The sequence below is a fragment of the Oryctolagus cuniculus genome, chromosome 7 (genome assembly GCF_964237555.1).
Source record: "Oryctolagus cuniculus chromosome 7, mOryCun1.1, whole genome shotgun sequence".
Taxonomy (NCBI): Eukaryota; Metazoa; Chordata; class Mammalia; order Lagomorpha; family Leporidae; genus Oryctolagus; species Oryctolagus cuniculus.
The window spans coordinates 76,662,079-76,677,853 of NC_091438.1; the positions used below are offsets into that span (position 1 = coordinate 76,662,079).

The following is a 15,775-nucleotide window of genomic DNA, read 5'->3' on the forward strand; positions in this document are numbered from 1 at the left end:
CCTGCCCTCTCCACGGAGCAAAATAGGTTGACTGAGTAAATAATACAGAGTTTGCTAGATAAGACTTGGTGATGGACCAGATGTGGCCAGCGAGGGAGGAAGGAGACATGGAGGCCCAGATGGTCAGGGAGGGTTTCTAAGAAGAGGCTGTGTCTTGAAGGACAGAGGGTTCCCTTGGCAGGGCAGGGAAAAGGCACTGAGGGACTGGAAATGCACGCAAGGCTGAGAGGTAGGAGCCAGGGGCAGATGCCAGTGGTTGGAGAAGGAGTTAGTGCCAGAGATGAGCAGGAGCAAAGGGCAAGCAGTACCTGGGATTCCAGCTAAGGAGGTAGGGCTCTAACCACAGCTGATGGAGAGTCATGGAAGGTCTTGAGGAAGGACAATGTTTTGAAGAGGCTGAGTTAGCAGGCTGGACTGGAGGAAGTGTGAGCTTGGCTGCCAGCGCGCTTGCTGTAGCAGCAGGGTCCTGAGTCTTTACTCCGTGCCAGGCACTGTGCTGAGTTCGTCTTCACCATCATCCCATGAGGTAGACATGCTGATCCCACTCCCATCAAATGGATGCAAGGGGCAAAGGTTCAGAGAGGCCCAGTGACATGCCCAGCATCCTGCAGGGGGAGGCCAGCGCTGGAACCCAGGGCTGACTCTGGGTGTGAGAACTTGACCTTGGCCCAATGCCTAATGCCTTTCCTGTTGGGACCCCTTCTTGGAATTGAAGCCGTAGGGGACAGACACCCAGGTAGGAGCAGAAGTGAAAGAATAGGAAGAGAGGTCAGATGAAGAAGCACCAAGAAGCTGTACAACGAGCCCACTCCTGCCCCTTTCCTCCCTCTAGGATTGCTGAGCCTGCTAAGGAGCCCATTGTCGATGAAGATGATGATGTGGCTGAAGAAAGACAAAGAATCATTAGCGGGGGAAATAAAACCGATATCTTAAAGTTAAACAAGCTAACCAAGGTAAGGGCCTAGGTTAGTTTGGGCCCGTACATGGCACAATGTTGTCACTTCTGGGAACAAGTCATGTGCTTTTGCAAGGAGCTTGTTCTCCTAATTGTATGTGGGGTCATCTCTCTTGTAATTTGTCTTCTGAGAACATCTCATTCCAAGGCAAATCCCCTGCTGTTTGCCTTGGGGGCTAACACAGGACCACAGTGAGAGCCGCCCCCGCTGCGCATCACGAATGCGCCTCGGTTCTGTTCCTGCTCAGCACCTGTGAGCTGTGCCCGTGCTCCCGGCCCCCTCCCCCGGCCTTGTTGGTCCGGAGCCTCCTGGTGCTGGCAGTGTGCTCCTGAAGCACGCTTCTCTCTGCCCCCTTCCTCTCCTGCTCGAACCCTGCCTCACTTCAGCATCTCTGAACCTTGCAGATTTACTCAGGCACCTCGAGCCCGGCAGTGGACAGGCTGTGTGTCGGAGTCCGCCCTGGAGAGGTGGGTACCCGCAGACCACACATGAAAGGGCTCCAGGAAATCAGCCCTCGGCGTGACTCCTCCCCAAATACAGCAGAGTATGCAGCAGCAATGTGGTGGGAGCCACCTACATGGCTTCCAATTTTCTAGTAGTCTCAAGAGAAAGGTTAAAATGGGTGAAATTAATTTGAATACTGTTTTATCTAATACACCCAAAATACTATCATTTCAGCAGGTAACTAATATAAATAAAATATTATTAATGATATATTTTACATTTGGGATTTTTTCATTCTGAGTCTCCAAAACCTGATGTGTGTTTTACACCCGGAGCCCTTGTCCACTGGGACAGATATGGTTCAGTGGCTCCGTAGATGCTTGTGGCAGCCAAGGTCTCAGATGTCTCCCAGGCCACATGCTGCCCTGGGCCTGAAATTCCAGACCTTCCCCGTGTTTTCTCCTAGTGCTTTGGCCTCTTGGGAGTAAATGGTGCTGGTAAAACAACCACCTTCAAGATGCTCACAGGGGACACCACGGTGACCTCAGGTGATGCCACGGTAGCAGGCAAGAGGTGAGTGCTCTCCTCATCTGTCTCAGGGTGTCCCACCAGGTCCCAGGCCATGTCCCTGTCCTGGCATAGGGGAGGAGATCTTTGAATGTCAGGGTAACTCTGAGACCCTGAAGGATCTGTATGGCAAAGGCAGATCTCAGAATACACGGTCCCCAAAGCCCAAGACACAGGTGTGCTGGAGAGTGGAATGAAATCGTGAGTGTTGAGATTTCTCTGTCACATGACTTCTTAGAAAGTTCTGAGAATCACTAAGTCAGTGGTTCTTTGTTTGTTTAAACACTTACTTATCTATTTGAGAGGAAGAGTTACAGAGAGAGGGATAGAGAGAGAAAGAAAGGTTTTCCATCTGCTGGTTCACTCCCCAAATGGCCACAATGGCCGGAGGTGAGCTGATCCAAAGCTAGGAGCTTCTTCCAGGTCTCCCACAGAGGTGCAGGGGCCCAAGGGCTTGGGCCATCCTCTGCTGCTTTCCCAGGCCATAAGCAGAGAGCTGGATTGGAAGAGGAGCAGCTGGGATAAGAACTGGCGCCTATATGGGATGCTGGCGTCACAGGCGGAGGCTTAGCTAGTCCCAAGTCAGCGGTTCTTTTTTTTTTTTTTTTTTTTTAAATTTTTTTGACAGGCAGAGTGGACAGTGAGAGAGAGACAGAGAGAAAGGTCTTCCTTTGCCATTGGTTCACCCTCCAATGGCTAGCGCGGCCGGCGCACCGCGCTGATCCAATGGCAGGAGCCAGGTACTTATCCTGGTCTCCCATGGGGTGCAGGGCCCAAGTACTTGGGCCATCCTCCACTGCACTCCCTAGCCACAGCAGAGAACTGGCTGGAAGAGGGGCAATCGGGACAGAATCCAGCGCCTCAACCGGGACTAGAACCCGGTGTGCCGGCGCCGTAAGGCGGAGGAATAGCCTAGTGAGCCGCGGTGCCAGCCTCAAGTCAGTAGTTCTTAATCTCTTTGGGGTCATGGACTCTTTGGAGTCATGAACTCTTGTACCCTCTTCCTATAAAAATACTTCCTATAAAAAAACTTCCTATAAAAAAAAAAGACACCATTGCCTCCAACTGCCTCCGTTTACATACTTTAGCAAAAAGTTTCAGGAACTTCACTGAGCCCTGAAGTGCACTGATGATCCTGCAGGAGCCCCGTGATGCAGCCTCCTTTCCCTGGGCTCCTTCCAGATGTGAGGTCATTCAAAGGACCTCAGGGGCCCAACTGGCATTGGCCTTTTGTGTGCTGATGCCTGGCTTCACCAGACCAAAAGCACAAAGGTAAACTGGCAGTGCCCTTGGAGTCCAGAGGGTGACAAGTGCTCATTGTAATCAGGTGTCTTAAACAGACTGGTGCTCCACAGGACAGTGCAGTGAGAATAAACTCTCACTTGTTTACCTCTTTCCTGGCTGCTCCTTGAATAGCAAAGCTGACACACAGAAGAGGTGCCTGGAGGAACCCTCTGCCCTGGTTATAAGTGAAGTTGGGCACTGCTGCCATCTGCCCAGCCTCTGCTCGACCAGGGCTCCATCCTTCAGCTGAATGCCATCCTCAAAATGACCCAGTGCCCAATGGGCAGGGGGAGTCCTGGGCACCCTTCATTAGTTCACAGGGGATGAATCTGGTTCCTGACCTCCCATGGCTATCCCTGTTGGATCTACAGCAAAGGGAATGGCAGGAGTGGAGCCTGGTCATGGCTGAGTCTATCTCACCCACAGATCCAGCCCAGCCGACAACCAGGCAGGTGGGTTCATGATGAGAACAAAGGGAGCCATGGAAGTGGGGAGACGGGGAAAGGTGTGATCGGAATTTAACACGGGACATCTGGTTATCATCCAAAGGAGACACAGGCTGGTGTCCAGAGGGCAAAACTGAGCTGGAAGCAAGAAAGAAACCACAGGTTTAAGACACAGGTTGAGGGGCTAGCACTGTAGCATACTGGGATAAACCACCATCTGCAGTGTTGGCATCCCATATGGGTGCTGGTTTCAGTCTCAGCTGTTCCACTTCCAATCCAGCTCCCTGCTAATGTACCTGGGAAAGCAGCAGAAGATGGCCCAAGTGCTTGGGTCCCTGCATACCTGTGGGAGACCTGGAAGAGGCTCCTGGCTTCTCCTGGCCCACCCCTGGCCATTGCAGCCATTTAGGAAGAGAACCAGCAGATGGAAGATCTCTCTTTCTCTCTCTCCCTCCCTTCTCCGCCCCCCCCCCCCCCGTAATTCTGACTCTCAAATAAATAAATTCTTTAAAAAAGATACAGGTTGAGGTTTTCTGCTGGGGTAGCTCCCATGAGTTTGACCAAGTATTCTCTTGGCTCCTGGCTTCCCTGAGTGGTTTTAACTGGCCCATTCATATCTTTGGTGGCTTTTGACACAGTGGGGAACCCCAATGGCCTTTCTTTGTCCCACCCTATTGCATTCAACTTTTATTACAGACCCTAATTTATAAGGGGAGAAGGATGTGAGTTGACCAAATAGCCTATGTATAGTTTATTTTTCTGTTAAGGCAATATATTTTCTATTAGAATGTGTTAGTCTAAGGGAGTTGATAGAACCCATTTCACTTCATCGCTGCTCCCTGCTAGCCTATTGCTCTGGGTGGTTAGCAAGTTGAATCTCCTTTTATTGACAGCATCTCAGCCAATAAATACAGAGGAAGAAGTTTATTCCCACTGGGAGGTACCCATCTTTTCTAGCTAATTCCCAAATGTCTGGAAGGGATTAAAACCCACAGATTGTTTTCTTACTTTTTTAAGTTTCTTAAAAAATGTTTATTTATTTTCATCTAATTGAAAGACAAAGAGAGAGAGTGATCTTCTGCCCACTGGTTCACTCCCCAAATGCTTGCAACAACCAGGGAGTCATAATGTGCATTCCCAGGGTGCACATTAGCAGGAGGCTGGAATGCAAGTGGAGTGGCCAGGACTCAAACCAGCACTCCAACATGAGACATGGACATCCCAAGCAGGGGCTTAACCCACTGCAGCACAACACCCACCCTCAGACCATTTTCTTAAGCCTGATCTTCCTTTGTTTTTCAATCCACACAAGGTGAGCCAGTTTAAAACCAAAGCTAGTTTTGGGTAAGACCCATCAAGTTTCCAATGGAAACTTGGAAAGATCTCCTGAGCCAAGGCTCAGAACTCCTGAAGTTTGGCAGTTTCTAACCAAAGGGATCTGCTTTGATTTCCAAATGTTGTGCACATTTCTGAAGCATTGTGAGAGAAGACAAGGGGCTGCATCCTCGTCCTGGTGGCAGCAGCTGCCCCAGCCCAGCTCTCTGCTCACCTGCTCTGTGCAGGAATCTCACCAATTGCTTCTTCTTCTTTCAGTATTTTAACCAACATTTCAGACGTCCACCAAAGTATGGGCTACTGTCCGCAGTTTGATGCGATTGATGACCTGCTCACGGGGCGAGAACACCTTTACCTTTATGCCCGACTTCGAGGAGTACCAGCCAAGGAAATCGGGAAGGTAAAAAATGGTTTGCCGTGGCCACAGAGGGCTTTGTTAAACCATAAATAAGCCTGTTTCATGAGCATGTATTCATTTAGAGATGAGAAACTGGAGCATATGTCTACTTGTTTATTCCAACCAATGCTTAGCAGTGTCTACTGCATGCCAAGTACTGTCCTGGAAGAGGGGGATAAAACTAATGAACAAAAAAGACAAAAAAAGAAAATCCTTCCCTCACACCTAACAAGACAATGAATACACTTCAACCCAGCAATCACATTTCTGGGAATTTACGCTGAAGATACACCTCCTGGAGTACAAAATGCACAGGCACAAGGTTATTCATTGCATTTGTAATTGCAAAATACTGAAAATTACCTACATATTAGGGCATAGTAGATTGGTTGAATAATTTATAGCACATTCATACAGTAAGGTCTTATGTAACTATAAAAAAGGAACAAATAAGAGCTCTGAACTGATATGGAATTAGTTCCCATGGATATTGTTAAATGAAGAAAGCGAAGTGCTAAAGAGCACATGAGGAATGCTACTTTTATGCAAGAGAGTAAGAAAAATAAGAAAGCCTATGTATATCTGCTACAAATAGAACACATCGGGAAGAAGCCAGGAAGCACTGAACTTGGTGATCAAGAAGAGGCACCTGGGGAAGAAGGGAAATGAGAGAATAACATTTCTCTGAGAATCCCTTTTTGAAGAGTTTTGACTTTTGGAAAAAAAATTAGAACGGAAAGGGAGTAAAAATAAAAACAAGAAAAACCTAATGTTGAAAGTAAACTGAAGTAAATTAACCCAAGTTCATTTCAAACAGATATTGTAATCACACAAAAGAAGAGAGAACTTGAACACATAACTGATAAACACACTTGTTACTATAAACCCACAGACCTGGGCAGGGTGGTATGGGGGAAACATATACTAATAATTTCTGGGCTCTTTTTAGCCTATTTACTTTTTATATTGGTATGGCCATATAAATCAAGAAACAATTTTAGGTATGTTATAGGATTACATAAGTAAATAAATAAATAAATGTGCTTATGTCATGGGGAGCCAGAGTTCTCCCTGGGCACATGATAATATAGAAAGGGCGAAAGCAAGAAGGAACCTGTCTGGGGGACTGGAATTGGAGAGGTCACTGTGAATGCATGAAATATTTATCTACATGTGTTTATGTGTGCACATGGATGTGTTCATGTACAGTGCACACATGCACGTGTGTGTGTGTATATATACAGATGGGGCCTCTGACAGGGCCAGGAAGCAAAAATACCCCATAAGAATGAGCACACATAGTGCCCAGATTTGAGTCTCAGTATCTTTTTCCACTAAAAGGGACCACAATTCCTCAAATGACATATTTCAGAGCTGGAACAGCAGAGGCATAAAATGGGCCTGAAACATCTTTTTATGCCAGAAAGTAAGATTTCTTTTCAGTTGTCGGGGGAATGTCACAGGAACATAAGGCCCATCTAGGATGGGCTCCCAGTGGCCAAACACAGGAAAAGTTCAGCCATGATGCGTTATAGGATGCTGGGAGGCGGCGGGAACTCATGAATCATGCTGTAAAATAGAGAAATCAATAAGCAGGAGGGAAGGGAGAGTTCTGCCCACACTGGGTGCTGCGAGGCGGCCGGTCAGGGTGGAGAAGTTTTGGAGTGGGGGCATGGTGAGAGACGGGATTGCACAGGGATCAGGGAGGGGTGCTCGCGCTCGGGGAAGGTTTGCATGAGCAGCTGTGTGTGGCGTAAAAGCACCTCTGCACAGCTTGCTCACTGACGGCCAGGAGAACTCAGACAACCCCGAACTGGGTGATCAAAATCAATGCCACCTCCGAGGGACGGGGGACATCAACGCCTCCGGCATGATGCCCTCAAGAGGACGCGGCTTCAATTACACAGCCTCCTGACTGGGAAAGCTGTCACTGAATCTCATCATGAGGAAGGGGCAGGCAAACCCCAGGGCAGGAGCGTGTCATTTGTTTTAAAAGGAAGGACCATATTCTTCAAAACCCTCGAAGTCCCAACACGCCATGGCCCTGAAAATGTCCCTGATCATGCGACACTGATCAGACAGAATGAGTGAGGGACAGCAGACCACCTGTCATGCTGAACAGGGAAAAAGCACGAAAGACAGCGCGAGTCAGCTGACACACCCGGGCCCCGGCGGCCGATTCCACAGTGTCCTGACATGGGTCGCTGTCCCGCGGTCAGGTGATGGCAGGGACACCCCGCTCTCAGGAAGCACGCACAGGAGTATTTAGCAGGGAAGGGCCAAGATGGAGCCGGAGAACATGGCGTGGGGAGTGGGAGTGGGGAGAGTAGGGTTTGTGAAGGCTCTTTTTACTGTTTTTATTCTTACCTGTTTGCTAAGTTTGAAAGTATTTCCAAACAAAAAGCTTCAAATGGAGGGCAGATAGTCAGCAGATACGTCTACAATAAAACAGCGAGTACATTGGAGAGTGACGGTCCTGAGGAGTAGAATATAGCAGGGGAGAGTTGCTCTTTCAGATAGGATGGCCAGAGGAAAACTCAGAGAAGATGGAGGGCAGAGAGGGAGTCACGGGGCTACTTGGGGAAGAATGCTCCAGGCTGAGGGCACAAGTGCAGAAGGTGGAAGCATGGTGGACTGGTCTCCAGTGATTTTCCTGGTTTCTTCCTTTGTAGCACACACATACATGTACATAGTCTTTCACATACATGCACATGCAATACATGCACACACATACTTACACATATGCACACTTATGCATGCACACACGTGCACACATACTTGCACATACTTACATGTACACATACTCGCACATGCACATACACATACACACACTTATACCTGCACAGTTTCACACATACCTGCATGCACATTTGCATACACACACAGTCATACACACATACACACACACTTTATCATAGTTCCATGCAGAGTCCTCTCAAGGCACAATCACACTCTCTCATTTACTCCGTTTCCATTGGTTCTTGCTCCTCCCCATTCTGTGATTACAGTGGCTATAGCTATGTTTGCCAGAGCCTGGTTCAGTTCCAGGCTCATAGTAGGTGCTCCACAGAGTGCGAGGGATGTGCAAGACCTAAGGTGTGTCCCTGTCTAGAGGTGGCCCTGGGAGCCATCATCTCACACAGACTCTAGGAGTCTTTGTCTTCCGCACCTGGCCATAGTCTAGGAGAGAAATGATGTCTGGTGCTTTGTAAGGCTGCCGGCCACTTCCAAGGGGCTGCACCTGAGGACCAAAGGCGCAGAGCAGAGCGGAGACTCATCTGGCCCTGACCCGGAGCAGGACATGAGCCGGCAGGGGCCCTGTTTGAGCCTGGCTGGGTCTGACATCCTGGAGGGGGGAGACCTGGGGGCCAAGACTTTGGATTGGTGGAGGTGTAGCGCATTCCCTTGTTTGTCTCCTGCGGGCTCGACGACCCATGAGGCCCACACACTGCCAGGATGGTGGGGTGACGGCGTCCTTCCACAAGGAGCACCGGAGACAAGTTTCAATGAACATGTCCGCTTCATTAACGACCACGCACACTTTTTGCAGGCAGAAGGGGCATAACTAATTCAGGGCAACACGAATTCTACAGGATAGAACTGATATTGGCGCCGATATGCTTCTCCAATCAGCTGGAAGGCCACATAGCTGGGATAGCTTTCCAGGTGGTCCTAATGGGCCTGGGCCACACCGGGGAGCTGTTTACCTGGCTGGCAATCACAGGGCCCTTTAACAGGGAGCAGGAGTGGGGAAAAGTGCCTGGGGCTCCCGCTGCCTGCCAGCAGTCAGGTTGTGGGGTCCTTCCTGGGAGGCGTGGTGTGCCATGTCCTCTTAGCCTCCTGCATGGGCAGGGCGGGCAGACTCCCCGCCAGCTACAGTATCACCCACGTCTTCCCTCACTGCCTTTCTCTTGCTTCCCTAGGTTGCAAACTGGTGTATTCAAAGCCTGGGCCTGTCCCTCTACGTGGACCGCCTGGCTGGCACATACAGCGGGGGCAACAAGCGGAAGCTCTCCACAGCCATCGCGCTCATTGGCTGCCCGCCGCTGGTGCTGCTGGTGAGAACACTGCAGGCTGTGGACACAGACAACCCCCAAAACTCAAACCAAGTGCAGCATCTCTTGGGCCAGGGAAATGTGTGCAGATTTAGAAAATCCAGCAGCTGCTTCTTATTTGCTCTGTTCCTTATATTGCTCCTTGTGAGCGAATCAGCCCAGAGTTTGATCCACAGCTACGAGAAAACAGGCCAGTCTCATCATGAGTTCTGGGAGGTCTCTTGTGGGTCCCAGGTTCAGCTCAGCTCTGTGAAACGTTGGTATCTGATCAGAAGTTACCGCTGCCTGTGGGAATCCCCAGTAGACAGGAGGGTGGACCTGGCTCAAAGGCTTTTGTACTCTCACCTGAGCTAGACCAGACCCGAGGACCCGTGCCAGGCAACCCGAGATGTATGCGGACATGGCCACGGGACATGGAGGGAACCAGAAAAGTCACCCAGGCCATCTCCAGGCCTCCTTCCACATTTGCTGTTTTTTCCTGTTTCTAAGGATAACTTCACTATTGCCTTAATCAACCCACATACAGGTTGAAATGGGTCTGGGGTATACATAGCACCCTTCATTCTCTGAGTCACCTCCTGCCTTCTGCAGCCTGAGCCTGGGTACCCTATCTTGGCCCATGGGGGAGTGACTGTGTGCATTGTCTGCCAGCTCACTGCCTTCAGCCTCAGAGCTGCTCGGGGTGGGGGCAGTCTCCGGAGAGCACAAGTAGCTGGGAGAGGCCAGCTCCAAGCCCACGCCCCCCTGCCATCCCCCAATAGGATGAGCCCACCACAGGGATGGACCCCCAGGCACGCCGCATGCTGTGGAACACCATTGTGAGCATCATCAGAGAAGGAAGAGCTGTGGTCCTCACATCCCACAGGCAAGAGACTCCCAGAGGGTGGGGCAGGTGCGGGGGGGGAGTCCTCCCCTGCTCACCTCCTCTCTCCCGCCCCACAGCATGGAAGAGTGTGAGGCACTGTGTACCCGGCTGGCCATCATGGTGAAGGGCACCTTTCAGTGTCTGGGCACCATTCAGCACCTCAAGTACAAGTAAGCAGATGGAGGCGGGTGCGCCTTCTGCCACTTTTCGTGGGCTTCCACCAGGCCCTGTGCTCTCTATTGACTTGGGAGGGTCTTGCTGCCCCTGCTTCCAGGAGTAAAGGCAGGTGGTGGCAGGGCCTGGTCCTCCAGCAGCTATAGGCCCAATGCCCAGCCTATAGTCCACCTCATCCATACCAAGGTGCTTAGTATACCCAGCGGAGCATCCAGGCAGGTAAGTGATTGAAAGAAAGGTCTAGTAGATCAGCTGCACTTAGGGAGGTAGCGAACTTGACCCTGGATTGCTGAGCAGCTACAGCTTGGACACTGCCTAGAAATCCATGGGGACAGTAGCACAGGAGGTTACCAGATCTGTGTCAGCAACTTCTGGTACCCAGCTGCTGGAGAAATGGATGTGTCCCCATGCCTGTCCCTCTCGTGCCTCAGTATGCCCTCTATGGAGAGGTGAGAAGGGAGTGTTCCCTGTGAGGAGGGATGGTCAGTTTTTAGGAGCTGAAAGGGGAGAGGCACAGGCCTTCCTGCAGAGAACAGCACTTGATCATGGAGGGCACTTTGAAGGCGGGGATAACTGGCACGGTGGGTACACACTCTCTGCTAGACCATCTTCTATCCACACGGGGGCCACAAGCAGGAGGGAGGTATCCAATGGCCCTGGCAATTCTGCTTGCTTCTGGAAGCGTCCTCAGCAAAGTACTGCCTTCCCAAACCTTTGTCCCTGGCCGGGCTCAGGAAGGGCAGGCAGCCTTTGCCACCACTCGTAGGCTCTGGTCCTCTACAGGGACCTGAGCTCTCCACGTGGGGCTAAGACCCCCTCTAACTTCAACAAGTACATGTGGCCCTGCACCACACACGCAGACCTCTGCTGCCTGATATCGAATGGTTTCTCCCTAGGCCCCCAGAACTTCTGAGGAGTCTGCTCCTTATCCTGGGATCTCAGACCCAGCCACTCAGGGAGACCTGTTCCACACTGTGCATCCCCTAGGTTTGGAGATGGCTACATTGTCACAATGAAAATCAGATCCCCGAAGGATGACGTGCTTCCTGACCTGAATCCTGTGGAGCAGTTCTTCCAGGGGAACTTCCCGGGCAGTGTGCAGAGGGAGAGGCACTACAACATGCTCCAGTACCAGGTCTCCTCCTCCTCCCTGGCCAGGATCTTCCAGCTGCTCATCTCCCACAAGGACAGCCTGTTCATTGAGGAGTACTCGGTCACTCAGACCACGCTGGACCAGGCAAGTCGGCCCCAGGGCCTGCAGGCACTGAGCTGGGTGGTGCAAAGTCCAGGGTGAGAGAGAGGCATGACGTTCTTGATTTTTTTTTGTTAAGATTTATTTACTTGAAAGGCAGAGTAATGGTGAGCGTGAGAGAGAAACAGAGAGATTCTTCATACTAGTTCACTCTGCAAATGGCCACAATGGCCAGACCTATGCCAGGCCAAGCCAGGAGCCAGGAACTCCATTCAGTTCTCCCACATGGGTGGCAGGGCCCCAAGCATCTGGGCTTCATCTGCTGCTTTCCCAGGCACATTGGATGGGAGCTGGATTGGAAGCAGAGCAGCTAGGACTCAAACCAGTGGTCACCTGGGATTCCTGCATCGCAAGTGTCAGCCTAACCTGCTGCACCACAAGGCTTGCCCCAGACATTGCCGATTTTTAACGCACTCTTGTCCCTCTGTCTCTTAGGGTGGAACTTGGTAAATCAGAAGTGTTTCCTAAGAATAATTTAGTCATCAGCAAACATCACTGATTTTGTTCTTTATATCATCCTTCCCCCACTGTAACATGCTACTGCATTATTGCTCATTTGCAGTGATGTCTTTTTCTTTTGAAATCAACTTTATTGGTATGTGACTAACATACAATAAAACACATCCACGTTGGGACCTGCATTGTGGCGTAGTAGGTAAAGCCTCCACCTAGCGATGTTGGCATCCCATATAGGTGCTGGTTCAAGTCCCGGCTGTTCCACTTCTGATCCAACTGGGGTAAAGCTGCAGGAGATGGCCCAAGTGTTTGGGTTCTTTGCTTCATCCAGCCTCGCCCTGGCCATTGCTGCTATCTGGGGAGTGCACAAGTGAATGGAAGATCTCTCTCCAAGGCTCCCTCTCACTCTGTAACTTTCAAATAAATAAACAAAATCTTTAAAAAAATTATGTTAAGTGTACAGTTTCATGAATTTTGATAAGTGTATTCTCTGGATTTTTTAAAAAATGTGATTGCTGTTTTATTGTTGTGAAATTACCAATTTTTTAAAAAGATTTGTATGGCCAGTGCTGTGGCACAATGGGTTAAGCCACAGCCTGCAGCACCAACATCCCATATGAGCACCAGTCCAACTCCAGGATGTTCCACTTCCAATCCCACTCCCTGGTAATGCCCCTGGGAAAGCAGCAGAGGATGGCCCAGGATCTTGGGCACTTGCACCCATGTGGGAGACCCAGATGAAGCTCCTGGCTCCAGCCTGGCCCAACCCCAGCCATTGAGGACATTTGGAAAGTGAACCAGCAGATGGAAGATATTAAAAAAAAAAAAGATTCACTTATTTATTTGAAAGTCAGAGTTACAGAGAAAGGGAGAGGTTTCCATCTGTTGGTTCACTCTCCAGATGGTCCCAACAGCCAGGGCTGGGCCAGGCCAAAGCCAGGAGCCAGGAGCTTCTTCTGGGTCTCCCATGCAGGTAGCAGGGGCCCAAGTACTTGGGCCATCTTCTGCTGCTTTTCTCAGACCATTAGCAAGGAGCTGGATCAGAAGTGGAGCAGCCAGGACATGAAGCAGCACCCACAGGGGATGCCGACATCACAGGCAGTGGCTTTACCTGCTATGCCATAGTGTTGGCCCCTAAATGACCCATTTTTAAGTGTACAGCTCAGGGCCGGTGCCATGGCTCACTTGGCTAATCCTCCACCTGCGGCGCCGGCATCCCATTGGGCGCCGGGTTCTAGTCCCGGTTGCACCTCTTCCAGTCCAGCTCTCTGCTGTGGCCCAGGGAGGCAGTGGAGGATGGCCCAAGTGCTTGGGCCCCTGCATGCGCATGGGAGACCAGGAAGAAGCACCTGGCTCCTGGCTTCGGGTCGGGGCTGCGCCATTTGGGGAGTGAACCAATGGAAGGAAGATCTTTCTCTCTGTCTCTCTCTCGCACTGTCTATAACTCTACCTGTCAAATAAATTAAAAATAAATAAAGTGTACAGCTCAGTGGCACGAAGTACGTTCACATAGTTGTGCACCCAACATCCCCATCCGTCTCCAGAGAGCTTTTCATCTTGCAAAACTGAAACCCTTGTCCAATAAGCAGTAACTCCCCATTTTCCCCCCAGCCGCTGGCAGTATCCCTTCTACTTTTTGTACTATGAATTTGACTACTTCATACCTTGTACACCTAGAATCTTACAGCACTTGTCTTTCTGTGACCGGCTTGCCTTGCTTAGCACAAGATCCCTAAGGCTCACCCATTTTATACCATGTATCAGAATTTAATGGCTGAATAACATTCCATTGTGTTTGTGCCATATTTCACCTATCCACCCATTCATTTACCAGTGGGCATTTGGGTTGTTTCTGTTTTTTTTTTTTAAGATTTTTATTTATTTATTTGAGAGGCAGAGTTACAGACAGTGAGAGGGAGAGACAGAGAGAAAGGTCTTCCGTCCGCTGGTTCACTCCCCAAATGGTCGCTACAGCTGGAGCTGCCCCGATCCGAAGCCAGGAGCCAGGAGCTAGGTGCTTCCTCCTGGTCTCCCACGCAGGTGCAGGGGCCCAAGCATGCACCTGGGGCATCATCTACTGCTTTCCCAGGCCATAGCAGAGAGCTGGATCCAAAAAGGAGCAGCTAAGATTAGAACCGGCGCCCATATGGGATGCTGGTGCCACAGGCGGAAGATTAACCTGCGCCACAGCGCCAGCCCTGGTTTTGTTTTCTAATAAACATCCTTAAAGACCATCCAGTAAAGCAGCAGGCATGGGTAAGCCTCCATCTACCCCTTGAGGGCTGGCTCCCCTGCTCCCCTGCACCTTCTCATCAGCAGGTGAAGGCCACACTGGGCTTCTGAAACAGGAGTCATGGCTGCACCGAACACTAAGAACAGAATAGAACAGAGATCACCTCTTTCTCAGAGGATTGGAAAAAATGCTGCTGAGAATCCACAGCATCTGGGTCCCAGGGGTTTTGGAATCCTCCAGCAGAAATTCCTTTGATAGCTAGGGAGTCTAAGAAGTCCTGGGGCCGGTGTTGTGGTGCCATAGGTTAAGCCACTCCCTGTGACTCTGGCATCCCATATGAATGCCAGTTGGAGTCCCTGCTGCTCTGCTTCTGATTCAGCTCCCTATTAATGCGCCTGGGAAAGCAGCAGAAGATGCCTGTGTGCTTGGGCCCCTGCCACCCACGTTGGAGACCAGGATGGAGTTTCAGGCTCCTGCTTTCACCCTGGCCCAGCCCCAGCCATTGCACCCATTTGGGGACTTAACCAGCAGATGGACAATCTCCCTGCCTTTCAAATAAATAAATCTTTTTTAAATTATCAATAATTCTTTTCTTATTTTATTTAGTTTTTAAAATTTATTTATTTGAAAGGCAGAGTTACAGAGAGGCAGAGGGAGGGAGGGAGAAACAGAGAGAGAGAGAAAGAAATAGAGAGAGAGAGGGAGAGAGAAAGAAACAGAGAGAGAGGTAGGTCTTCCATCTGCTGGTTCACTCCGCCAAATGGCTACAATGGCTAGAGCTGGGCCTATCCGAAGCCAGGAGCTTCTTCCAGGTCTCCCATGTTGGTGCAGGGGCCCAAGGACTTGGGCCGTCTTCTACTGTTTTTCCAGGCCATAGCAGAGAGCTGGATCAAAAGTAGAGTAGCCAGAACTCAAACTGGCACCCATATGGGATGCCAGCACTGCAGGCAGTGGCTTTACCCACTAAGCCACAGCACCAGCCCCATAAAATACATCTCAACAAAGAAACAAAAAAAGAAACAAGCCCTGTCCACGGGCTTCTGTGGGTGTGCCAGCCTCCCCTGGGCAGGACAAGTCACACCAGCACGCTGTACATTCACTGTGGCTGACAGAGAGTGAAGAGGGGAGGTGTGCGTAGTGTGCCATTTTTCCTGGAATCATCTACCTACTCTTGCTCTCCTTTGCTCCAGGTATTTGTGAACTTTGCTAAGCAGCAGACTGAAACTCATGACCTTCCTTTGCATCCTCGTGCTGCCGGAGCCAACCAACAAGTCAAGGTACTCAGACTGATCCATTGTCCACAGCCCACTG

At 50.4% G+C, this 15,775-nt stretch overlaps 1 protein-coding gene across 2 annotated transcripts in view; it reads left to right on the top strand.

The window, feature by feature from the left end:
* Positions 1 to 15,775, top strand: part of ABCA4 (ATP binding cassette subfamily A member 4) — a 138,845-nt gene that overhangs the window by 120,245 nt on the left and 2,825 nt on the right. Inside the window, exons 41-49 of one of the 2 annotated variants that reach the window (XM_051857469.2) lie at positions 833 to 953; positions 1,361 to 1,423; positions 1,867 to 1,973; positions 5,291 to 5,432; positions 9,353 to 9,487; positions 10,246 to 10,349; positions 10,427 to 10,519; positions 11,511 to 11,760; positions 15,655 to 15,741. In XM_051857469.2, coding sequence (XP_051713429.2) covers positions 833 to 953; positions 1,361 to 1,423; positions 1,867 to 1,973; positions 5,291 to 5,432; positions 9,353 to 9,487; positions 10,246 to 10,349; positions 10,427 to 10,519; positions 11,511 to 11,760; positions 15,655 to 15,741 — 1,102 coding nt within the window. Of the gene's footprint in view, positions 1 to 832; positions 954 to 1,360; positions 1,424 to 1,866; positions 1,974 to 5,290; positions 5,433 to 9,352; positions 9,488 to 10,245; positions 10,350 to 10,426; positions 10,520 to 11,510; positions 11,761 to 15,654; positions 15,743 to 15,775 lie in introns of both variants that reach the window. The other variant, XM_070078016.1, reaches the window with a different exon arrangement.